The sequence below is a fragment of the Dasypus novemcinctus genome, chromosome 16 (genome assembly GCF_030445035.2).
Source record: "Dasypus novemcinctus isolate mDasNov1 chromosome 16, mDasNov1.1.hap2, whole genome shotgun sequence".
Classification (NCBI taxonomy): Eukaryota; Metazoa; Chordata; class Mammalia; order Cingulata; family Dasypodidae; genus Dasypus; species Dasypus novemcinctus.
Genome location: NC_080688.1, coordinates 67,252,089 through 67,264,859, shown reverse-complemented (window position 1 = coordinate 67,264,859; position 12,771 = coordinate 67,252,089). Strand labels below are relative to the sequence as shown.

General features: G+C 35.9%; 1 protein-coding gene and 1 non-coding gene across 2 annotated transcripts in view; one reads left to right on the top strand and one right to left on the bottom strand.

The window, feature by feature from the left end:
- Positions 1–12,771, bottom strand: part of ME2 (malic enzyme 2) — a 95,205-nt gene that overhangs the window by 17,734 nt on the left and 64,700 nt on the right. Inside the window, exons 12-13 of the mRNA XM_004461403.4 lie at positions 10,861–11,003; positions 2,806–2,908 (exon numbers count right to left, since the gene is read on the bottom strand). Coding sequence (XP_004461460.2) covers positions 2,806–2,908; positions 10,861–11,003 — 246 coding nt within the window. The remainder of the gene's footprint in view (positions 1–2,805; positions 2,909–10,860; positions 11,004–12,771) is intronic.
- LOC111764845 (U6 spliceosomal RNA) lies at positions 6,826–6,932 on the top strand. The gene has a single exon (XR_002797351.1). It is a non-coding gene; the product is annotated as a U6 spliceosomal RNA (small nuclear RNA).

The window sequence follows — 12,771 nt, the reverse complement described above, 5'->3', positions numbered from 1 at the left end:
AATTACAGACCAACATCTCTAATGAATATGGATGCAAAAATCCTCAACAAAATACTTGCAAACAGAATCCAAAAACACATTAAAAAAAACTTACATACCACAATTAAGTGGGTTTTATCTCAGGTATGCAGGAGTGGTTCAACACAAGAAAATCAGTTAGTGTAATAAACCACATTGATAAATTGAAGAATAAAAATCACATGATCCTTTCAATTGATGCAGAAAAGGTATCTGACAAAATACAGCACACTTTCTCGATAAAAACACTCCAAAAGAGAGGAATAGAAGGAAGCTTTTCTCAATATGGTAAGGTGCATATATGAAAAACCCACAGCTAGCATTGTATTCAATGGTGAAAGACTGAAAGCTTTCCCGCTGACATCAGGAACAAGACAAGAATGCCCACTGTCACCATTATTATTTAATATTGTGCTATAAGTTCTAGCTGGAGCAATTAGGCTAGACAAAGAAATAAAAGGCACCCAAATAGGAAAGGAATAAGTAAAACTTTCACTATTTGCTGATGACATGATCCTATATTCAGAAAATCCTGAAAAATCCACAAGACAGCTACCAGAATTAATAGACAAGTTCAGCAAAATAGCAGGAAACAAGGTTAATATGCAAAAATCATTAGCATTTCTCTACACTACTGATGTGCAATCTGAGTAGGAAATCAGGGAAAAAATTCCATTTATAATAGTGACTAAAGTCAAATATTTAGGACTAAACTGGTTTTAACCTAGGACATAAAAGACCTATATTCAGAAAACTACAAGGTTATCTTTAAAAGAAATTGAAGATTTAAACAAATGTTCTGTGTTCATGGATTGGAAGACTAAATATCTTTAAGATGTCATTCTACCCAAACTGATTTACAGATTCAATGCAATTCCAATAAAAATCTCAACAGCCTTTTTTGCAGAAATTGAAAATCCAATACTCAAATTTATTTGGCAGGGTAAGGAATACCAAATAGCCAAAAATGTCTTATTTAAAGCAAATTACTTAGCTACAGTGGTAAAAAGTTATAGGGAATAAAAAATGAGTGTTGAACTGGCTGAAGTGATCATATGTGATATTCAACAATTATTGTTAATCTAGTATGATACTAGTATGGTCATGCTGAAAAAATATTTTGAGATACATTCAGAAGTAACTATGAATGAAATTATATGATGTCTCTGATTGGCTTTAAAATAACACAGTAAAGGTAGGGTGGGTGGGAGGAGTATAGATTAAATAAAACTGATTTATACATTAATAACTGCTGAAAGGTGGGAGATTGAAACATGAGACTTCAACTAGTCTATCTACTTTTGTACATGTTTGAAATTTTCCATCACAGAAAGAAAAACAGTGACTGTTGAAACAAAACATATAAGTACTAAAAAACAGAACAGACATATTAATAGATAAATGAGGAAATACCACAGAAACCTTCCATATTACAAAAAGCAGAGGTGAGAAATGTGCAATAAAATTTACCAGTCACAGACAATAAAGGAATCTGATCATGGTTTAATAAGAAATAGAAATGACGGATGGCAAGAAACGATTAAAAAAGGAAAAAAACAGTTTAAAAAAATCCTTTAAAAAAGAAGACTTAAGTGTTTTTTATAGTGAAATGGCCTATCTACAGACAAACACGATAAATGGAAATAAACCCAAACCTATCACATCCTGGTAAAATTTCAGAAATCTAAAAATAAAGTTATAAACACTTTTAGGGAGAAAAGGTATATTTAAAGGAATGAGACTCACTGATAACAGATTTCTGATCAGCAATTCTGGATGATAAAAGTGAATGGAAGAATGTTTTCAAAGGTCTGAGGAAAATGACTTTGGATCTATACATTCTACCCAGCCAAACTACAGATCGAGAGAGAAGACAAAATAAAGACACTTTTAGTTTCATACAGACTCAGAAAGTTCAGAGTGCATGCTTTATAAGAAACTTATTCAAAGATGTATTCCATATAAATGAGACAGAGTGAGGGAACATGCACGTGAGAGAGAAGAGTAAGAACAACTTGGGACACGAGAATTACTGTGCTGTGAGGTAGGATCAAGAAGTGGAGAAAGCTGGCAAGAAACTAAGAGAAGTCATCATACTTGATGCTTTAAAGATTTTGAGTAAAATTTTGTAATATTATTAGATTCATAATATTAGGTATATATTCTAGAGTATTTGTCAAATAACACTCTTGTTTAGATAGTGAATAACATTTATGTAATTATAATTTTTGGTTTCAGAATCTAACCATATAGAAAACAAAAAAGTCAAAAGAACACAATGTAAATATTAAAAAAAAGAAAGGAAAGAGGGAGGGAAAGAGCAAAGAAGAGGGAGGAGGGAAGGAGGGAGAAGGAGGAGGGAAAGAGGGAGAAGGAAGGGGAGAGAGAGGGAGGAGAAAGAGAGAGAAAGGGGAAGCCAGATATTAGAAGGTATATGTACGCTATTATATTTTTCTGTAGAAAGTTTATATACAGTCTAGAGTTGATGAATCAAGATAAAGAGGGATAAAAGTATCAATTATGATGGCAATCACCAGAAAAACTCCAAGCAAACCACTGACAGTGGTTATATTTGAGAAGTTTAAGTTTAAATAACAATATGAATTAACCTTAAGGGGAAACAGAGCAAATAATGAACTTGCTGAATTCCTTGAGATTCCCTGAACATTTATACTGAAATTTTATATATATTGTTATTCATTTTAATCATAAATTCTAAAGAATCCTCTGAAATATTTTTTAAGTAATTAACTACATCTCTAAAACATAAATAATGGTGACATTTACCTGGGAAAATGTATGCATTGTTTCCTTGACCTGGCATAAAGTATCGCCCATCACTGAGTTTCACTGGCCCGAATGGACTGCCACTTGCAAACAAACACCTTCCCTGTCAATGAAATAAAAAGACCTTAATTTTGTTTCCTTAGGTGGACTTGAAAATTGAGGTAAATTCATACAAAATAAAATTCTGTAGTTAAGATGACAAATAAATTACTTGGACACAAGACATACAACTCAATAAACATTTAAAAACCTACCAACACTTCTATGTCCATTAAATTTTTTAAAACGTAGGTGGCCAAGAAATACCATACCAAATAATAAAGACTGAACGTGATCATACCGAATACCATTGATGGTATGCTTTGGATGAACTGTATGTTTTATTAATATGTATCAATAAAGTTGATCTGCTTTAAAAAAAAAGATTGACATAGACATATGTAAATGAATGGGAAAAACAATAAAATTACCATTGATTACTGCATATCTGCTGTTTCTGCTTTATACATGTTAACTCAGTTAATTTAACCCTCAAAAACTTAATGAGAAATGTAATTCAGAACTACGAGTTACCACCTCACACCCACTAAAATGGCTATTAAACAAAAAAAAACAGAGTAAGTACTGGTGAGGATGTGGAGAAACAGCAACTCTAGCCCATTGTTAGTGAGAATATAAAGTCCAGGAAAAGATTAAAAAAAAAAAAGGAGCAATAACAAAAAAGTTCAGCTGCTATGAAACAATTTGGCAGTTCCTCAAAAAGTTAAGCATAGAACTACCAAATGACCCAAAAATCCCAGTTCTAGGTATCTACTTAAAGGAACTGAAAGCAGGGACTCTAACAAATAGTGGCACTATTCACAACAGCCAAGAGGGAGAAGTAACCTAAATGGCCATCAACAGCTGAAAGGATAAAGACAAAAGTTGGTATATACACATAATGGAATGTTACACAGCCACGAAAAGGAATACAGTGCTGATACAGAGTACATTATGATGAACCCTGAAGACACCTTGTTGAGTCAGATAAGTCAGACAAAAAGCACAAATATTCTATGATTCCACTCATATGAAATAACTAGAATATGCAAATTCATAGTGACAGCAAGTAAAGGTTTCAGGGGCCAGAGAGAGGGGGAATGTGGAGTTAATGCATAATGGGTGCAGGGTTTCTATTTGGGGTGAGAGAAAAGTATTAGTAATCGAAGGTGGTGAGGGTAGCACAACATTGTAAATGTGATTAATCCACTGGAATTGATGCTTGGAAGTGATAGAGAGAGGAAATTTTATGTTGTATATATGTTACCACAATTGAAAAAAAAAGAGACTAAAGAGACAATGATAATTAAACACAATACATGATCCTGGCTGGCTCAAAAGGACATTTTGCAACAATTGAAAAAAGTGCAATATATAATGTATGCTTTACATCAATGTTAAATTTCTCAAACTTTGTAACTATACTCAATGTGGTGACTAAAGTAAATATTCTTGTTCTTAGAAAATGTAATGTTATTAAGTAATTGGAAGTTAGGTGTTCAAAGAATATGATGTATGTAACCTACTTTCAAATGTTTAGAAAATAGATAAGGGAAGCAGACTTGGCCCAGTGGTTAGGGCGTCCGTCTACCACACGCGAGGTCCGCAGTTCAAACCCCGGGCCTCCCTGACCCGTGTGGAGCTGGCCCATGCGCAGTGCTGATGCACGCAAGGAGTGCCATGCCACGCAGGGGTGTCCCCGCGTAGGGGAGCCCCACGTGCAAGGAGTGAACCCCATAAGGAGAGCCGCCCAGCGCGAAAGGAAGTGCAGCCTGCCCACAAATGGCGCTGCGCACACCGAGAGCTGACACAACAAGATGACGCAACAAAAAGAAACACAGATTCCCGTGCCGCTGACAACAACAGAAGCAGACAAAGAAGAAGATGCAGCAAATAGACAGAGAGAACAGACAACTGGGGCGGGGGAGGGTGAAGAAGAGAGAAATAAAAAAAGAAAAAAAAAGAAAAAAAGAAAAAGAAATTCAGAGATTTTTTTTTCTTCAACAAGGCAACATGCCATTTTTTTTTCAGGGATAATAATATAGTTATATCATATGCCTGTTTTATAAATTGTCTAGCCTGAGGGGCATTATAGCGTAGTAGAAAGACCATGGGCCTTGGAGGTATAAAATATCTGAATTCAAGTTTAACTGCTTTAGTTTTTGATGTGTGATTTTATGCAAAGTCCTCAGAACTTTCTAAGCCTTAGTTTTGTCTTTTTTTTTTAATCAGTGAAATGGAAATGATAGTTTTCGGGTTTTTTTTAGTATTTTTGCAATTTTTATTATCTACATTTAAACTTTTTAAAAAATTTTTATTTTGAAAATTTATGAGTCAGTTGCAAAAATAACATAAAAACAACGCAGAGAACTCCAATGTATCTCTTATCCAGATATACAGATTTGCCAACTTTTAATGATTTGCCATACTTGTTATATCTTTTTTCTTTTCTTTCTATTTATCTATTTTTTTTAATGCTTTTTTTTTCTCATTTCTCTCCCCTTCCCCCCCTCCCAGTTGTCTGTTCTCTGTGTCTATTTGCTGCGTCATCTTCTTTGTCCGCTTCTGTTGTCAGCGGCACGGGAATCTGTGTTTCTTTTTGTTGCGTCATCTTGTTGTGTCAGCTCTCCGTGTATGCAGTGCCATTCCTGGGCCGGCTGTACTTTCTTTTGCGCTGGGTGGCTCTCCTTATGGGGTGCACTCCTTGTGCATGGGGCTTCCCTACACAGGGACACCCCTGCGAGGCAGGGCACTCCTTGCGCGCATCAGCACTGCACATGGGCCAGTTCCACACGGGTTAAGGAGGCCTGGGGTTTGAACCGCGGACCTCCCTTGTGGTAGATGGACACCCTAACCACTGGGCCAAGTCTGCTTCCCTGAATTTCTTGTATCCATCAATTTTAGCACTGTGTTCTGTAATGGCATATAATAAATGTTACTGGCTCATTTAGTATTTTTAACAGAACAGATGCCTGTGCAATTGAAATATATCTGAAAATTAATTTATAAAACAAAATCCTTTATATCTTATTTTCCCCCACACATGCCCCTCCTCCCAAAAAGCAATAAAAAATGACAAAGAGCAAGAAGAAAACAATAGTTGTTCACACACAGGAAACAAAAAAATTTTTTTTTAAGGTGGTACCAGAGATTGAACCCAGGACCTCAATTATGAGAGGCAGGCTCTCAACCACTGAGCTACATGTGCTCCGTCACACAGGACAATTTACCTTGCAATTTCAATACTCAAGGAATAACTAAAATAAGTCATGTTTAAATAGCTCCTTGGATTAGGGTAAAAGGTGATTTACAAAAAACTGAATTATCAGCAGAGTGGACAAACTGTCATGATTCAGAACATACAACAGTTATTATAAGTGTTTGGACACTGCTTTGTCTTCTTTTCCCTAGATCTAAAAATATATATTATACCACAAATGGTTGTTCTTTGAATTATAGTAGACCCATGCCATTTGTGGACCCAACATTAAAAAATTTGACTCTTCAGGAAATCTGAAAATACTAAAAAACAAACCTCTACCATGTGTAGTAATTATTATTTTTAAGAGACATACTTTTGGATTTCAAAATGCTACATGGGGGAAGTGGATTTGGCACAACTGATAGAGTGTCCGCCTACCATATAACCCAGGGCATTCTGGCCCATGTGGTGAGCTGGTCCACGTGCAGTGCTGCTGCATGCAAGGAGTCCCATGCCATGCAGGGGTGTCCCCTGTGTAGGGGAGCCCCGCGGGCAAGGAGTGCGCCCCACACGAAAAAAGTGTAGCCCACCCAGGCATGACACTGCACACATGAAGAGTTGATGCAGCAAGATGATGCAACAAAAAGAGGTACAGATGCCCAGTGTTGCTGAGAATGCAAGTGGACACAGAAGAACACACAGCGAATGGGCACAAGAGAGCATACAATGGCGGGGGGAAAGGAAGAGAAATAAAAAACAAAAAACAAAATGCTAAATGGGTGCTTGCTTTGGCAGCACATATACTAAAATTGGAATGATACAGAGAAGATTAGCATGACTCCTGCGCAAGGATGGTATGCAAATTCATGAAGCATTTCTTATTCTTATATTTCAATAAGGTTAACAATTAGAATGAAACTTTTAAAAGGTGAAAAAAAATGCTACAAGGTTTAAGTGTAAAAGCAAGAACCTATGCTCATGGAGGGCCCAACTGACTATCTTGCACCTGCAACTCCTAAGAGCTATATAATTTTCTACTTATTCTATGCACATGGCTATATCATTCTCTATGGAAAACATTTTGTTTTTTTTTGCAGATTATGGTTAGCTCATGGTTAATGTTATTATAATTATGATATGCAATATAAAACAGATTGTTTTGTGGCAACATTAAATTTAACAGCTTTATAAAAATTAGATTATATAATATAGCATTTTATGCGAGGAATGTTTTCATGATTTCATTCAATTTCGAGATTTAGAAAGATCTTGAAAATCTCCTCCAAAATGGCAACACTTCACCTTTTTCTCTATCATCAACTGATAGCCTGCAAGCAGGCAAACTTTAATGAGACCAGCATTCTCATTCTGAAATCCAAGCTGGCCTGTTCTTTATTCTGTGAGCAACTGGTCATTAAAGTGGGGATGTTGGGAAATGGATGTAGCTCAAGCAATTGGGCTCCCGTCTACCATATAGGAGGTCCAGGACTAGATTCCCAGGGCCTCCTGGTGAAGGCAAGCCAGCTCATGTGGAGTGCCCCTGTGCAAGGAGTGTTGCCCCACGCAGGAGTGCTGGCCCACATAGAGAGCTGACACAGCAAGATGATGCAACAAAAAGAGACACAGAGGAGAGACAATAAATAAAATAAAATAAAATAAAATGGGGATGTTAAAATACATATTTTTTCTCAATTTGCAGCAGAGGGCGCTAGAGTAACAAGACATCCCTCTACTGATGACTAAAAACAAGAGGTGACTGCAAATTCACAAAAATGTCTGTTGTTATTTTACGTAGCACTAGGAGAGAAGACTGTTGTAAATCAAACTATGACATAATGTTTTCTTAACACTTTGAGAGAGAGCACATTTTCAAAGTTATAAAAAATGTAAAAGAACATTCATCTTAAAATTGATGAAATATTGAGTATATCAAGCTAGTCTCCTTTGGGAAGTTGTATTTTTTTGTTATTATTGTTCTTTGTTTGTTTTTTGAGGTACCAGGGGCTGAGGATTGAACCCGGGACCTTGAATGTGGGAAGCCAGTGCGCAACTACTGAGCAACATTGGCTCCCTGAGTTGTTTTTTTTTTGCTTGTTGTTTGTCTTTGTTTTTAGGAGGCACCAGGAACCAAACCCAGGACTTCCTATATGAGAAGCAGGCGCTCAACTGCTTGAGCCACGTCCGCTCCCTGTATCATCCAATAATATATTTATTACAATAGTATTTATTCCAAAAATAAATGTATTAGATGCTTGAGCAGTCTTCTAGTGATACACTACTGCTCAAAGCATTTAATTTTTTACATTTTGAAAGTGTTAAAAGTCCATGATACATTGAGTATATTTACCAGGTATTAACTATGTAAGACTACAGTTTAAGATTTGGGGTAATAAACAATAGCTGTAAGTAGTAAGATTTATGAATAGGATGAGAAATCAAGTTAAAAGTAATACTATATTTTGGTAAAAAGATGTTAAATTAAAGAGACTGGGTTTTAAAAATATAGATCTGTATGCTGACTTTGTGGATTTAAACAAAGATTTCAATAGTTATTAAATAAAATCACTGTTGGAAACTAACAGTCAAGGAATTTAGTTTGACTAACACAGTGATGAAAGAGCGGTAATAGGATTTTGAGGGAATATATGCACCAACAAAATTTTCAACAATGAGAAAAAAATGCTAGATATATCAAGAATATGAATATTAAATTCAGAAAGTTCTAAGAGAGGGCTCTGCTTTGGTAATAGTCCTCTAGAATATTTCCTAACAATTCTCCCTTTGGTAACAATGAGAAAAACTAGACAAATATATTTTAAAATATTTTTGAAGAAGCAGAGAGCTACCAAGATGGTGAGAGTTTTGTGGTGGGAGATACTCAAGATCCAAAGGAAGAGGAAAGCAAGGTATGTGGGCCCAGCATTTGAAGCTTCCCCACCCAGGTTGATTTCAAAAGCAAAAGCAGTTCAGCTATTAGGAGACTTGTGATGCCAGAGAGAGAAAATTAAAGTTTAGAGACCAATAAAGATGAGGGGTACTGGTAAACACCCCAGGCCTTTTGAATGGCATCTCAAAGGGTACATGTCAGCAGAAAAGGTGAACTTGAAATAGACTAGCCCTCACACAGACTGCATCCTGACTGGATTAAAGTAAAGCCCCTGTGGAGGAAGATAAGGTCGTCCAGAGCCTCAATTTATCACTATGATTCTTTTTTTTTTTAAAGAGGTTTTTTTGTTTTTTTTTTTTAGATTTATTGGGTTGATTTTACTACTCTATTTTTATCAATTATTCTTAAGGGCATGACCTTGAAATTATAACTACTGAATATCACCATAAACAAGCCACTTAAAGAATACTTACAAGAGGGTGATTATGTTGTGGAGATTACAAATATATCTCCACAGAACAGTCGGAAAAAAGAATTGTCCTAATGGCATACAAGCAAGTATTTTTAATTGAAATGAAACTTCCAGTGGCAGCATCAATGGATTCAAAATTGAACTGAATCTCAATCAACTTGGATAAAAGTAAAAATCTGTTCCAGACAACTATCAGATCACTCAAAAAAAAAAAAAAAAAAGCCTTAGGGAAGACAAATGCTGATGGTGGAAATGCATTTGAAGAGAGGAAAAAGATCTTTTCATGAAATGTGATGGCAAGAAAGCAGTAGCCATAAGGGTGATTTTCCCCTATAATACATGGTTTTAAGTCTGTGTCACTAAATAAATTATCATAAAAAGAACCTAATAGAAGATGTAGAAATGTAAATATAATAACTGAAATTAGGAACCAAACAAGTGTTTAGAGCAGGGTTTCTTAACTTTTTTTCCCCATGGACCCAGCTGCCAGTCAGGTAAAAACCACAGACCCCTTTCTAACCCCACACTATGCTGTGTATTATTTAATAAATATATCACATCTGCACCAACACATCCCTAAAAGAACAATGTTTTTTAAAAATTTCAATTCAAGCTCATGGATCCTTTGTTAATAACCCGTTTTAGAGCATACCTGAAAAAAGAATCTGTGACGGGTAGATAGATGAAAAAAAAAAATCACCAGATTGAAACACAGAGAGCAAAAACAATGGAATGCACAGAAAACAGTTTAAGAGATATACAGCATATGGTGAAAAAAAAAATAAGACACCTGTGTAACTGGCATTCCAGGAGAGGAGAGTGACAAAGAATGTGGCCAAAGCAGAGATACTGGCTGAGATTTTCCCAAAACAAACATCAAGCTACAGATTCAGGAGTATTATAACTACCAGGTAGAATAAATACCAAAAACAAAACAAAACAAACCACCATACCTAGGTCCATTTTAGTAAAACCACTCAAAATCTAAGACAACAATGATATATATGAGGAAAAAAGTCAAACGATTAGAATGGTATCTTCAAAGCGCTGAAATCAAATAACTACCAACCTTTAATTCTATGCACAATGAAACTATCCTTCAAAATAAAGGCAAAATAAAGTAATTTGAAGACAATCAGGTAGAAGAAAAATTACCTTAGAAGCACAAACATGTAGGAAGGAAAGTTAATAGGAAAAGTTAAAATGTTGGTAAATCTAAATAATTTTGGTATAAAACAATAATGTCTTTTGAGGTTTACAAGACAGAAGAATTAAAATGCACAATGATATTACAAAAGGTATGAGCAATAATTTATATTGGGCTTTGATGACCCAGGCATGCATGTTGTAATCTCCAGAGTAATCATTTAAAGAATTATGCAAGAATATAGCTAACGAGTTAATGGAAAAAAAATTGAACACTAATCAATTCATAGGATTATTATTGATTAATACCTCTGTAAGTGTATATGCTTCTTCAGCTGTGCATTCAGCCTTTGTAGTTGGATTACTTAATGCAAAAATTACAGGCCTTTCATTGATAGAGGCCATGGCTTTGATAACATCAGGTGTAAAAAGTCGGCCAGCACCTGCAACACCTGTAACAAATAGGGAAAAAAAGGGCAACTTCATTATAGGTATAATAAAGCAATTCTTACCGAAAGAATTTCTACATTAGGCTTACCACTACAAAAGCACAAGTAAACTCCCCTTATAGAGGCAGAGCTTGTACACTGCTGAGATGCTGCTATGGGAATACAACTTACAAAATGAAAGAAAAAAAAGAAATGCTAAAATCTTGCACTTAAAAGTTTATCATCTACCACACACACAGTAAATCATGTGAAATTTTAAAAAAGAATAATCAACTATCTCTACCACTCTAATTAAGAAGATAAAACAAGTTTCAAATGTTAAATTATTAAACATTGTGGTATTCATTACAAAATAGGAATTTTGAAGGTTTAAAAGATCATCTTGCTAAAGCAATCCAATTTCTTAACATAGTTCAGTTTAATGACTGTGGATTAAGCTCCTACAATGTCCCAGACACTGTACTAGATGATTAGGACATAAAAATGATTATAATTCAGGTAGCTTATAGTTGAGAGAAAAATAATCAAGTTAAAAGAATATAAAAAAACCCATAATAGGTGCTAAGAGAGAGGGCTGTGGTGTTATGGAAGCACAGCATGCAGGAAAAGCACTTTGCCCAGGGCGGGAATTTAGGGATGACTAAGTGATGCCTCAGCTAAGCATGCATCCAGTAAGAATACTTATATGAAATACAGTTAAACAATTTTTATTTCAATTTTATAAACTCTGTTATATGAAAAGGAAAATTCTGATCTGGAGACCTGAAATTTAGTGCTTGCTCTATCACCCTTGCCTAAATGGAATTAGTGGCAAGATGTTTAACATCTCTGGGCTTGTTTTTTCTGTATATATAAAAAGAGTTTATACACAGTGTTTCTCTGTGTGGAGGTATGTGAACATATTCTTAGGGACCCATGAGTTCCAAGAGGATTTTGAAATTTTATCTTTATGTTTCTTTGACCCACGGGGGTGGGGGGTGGGGTGAGGGGGAGTCAGTGGACAGATTCTTAGGTTTCTATATTGAGTTTTGAGAAAAATGGACTAGATGATCTTCAAGATTTCTTTTAGCTCTAAAAAATTTTGAGTCCTAATCAATGAAGAAGCTAATCCATACTTTTCGTGACAATAGGAACTTATAGTTTATGATTGTGTTTTACTATTTAACATTCACTAGGGCTCCTACATGAAATTGACAAAATTATAAGAAATACTGTAGACTCAAGTTGTATAGCTAGATAGGAAATTAAATAGCTCCTCTTGTAAAAGACTATTATTTTATCTGTTGAGAACTTAATGCCATGGTTAGCATAGTCTATTGCCAGACTATTCAGTGCCCAACTTTCAAAATACAATGAGTACAGGGGGCCGCTCAGGGGTTGAGCGCCTGCTTTACACATATGAGGTCCTGGGTTCAATCCCTGGTACCTAGTAAAAAAAAAAAAGTCTTGAAATTAAAACACAAGGGGGATGGATGTGGCTCAAGCAGTTGAGTGCCTGCCTCCAACACGGGAGGTTCCGGGTTTGGTTCCTGGTGTCTCACGAAAAAACAAACAAAAACTAACAACAAGCAAAACGAAACAAAACAAAACCAGCTCAGAGAGGCCGATGTGGCTCGGCGGCTGGGTGCCAGCTCCCCACAGGTGAGGTCCTGGGTTCAACGCCTAGCGCCCAGTGCCTCAGACAACAACAGCAACAAAGCAAACACCCCCAACCAAACCACAGTGAGAGGGGAACGGATGGAGTCCCAGTGGCTGAGCACCGATTCCCAGG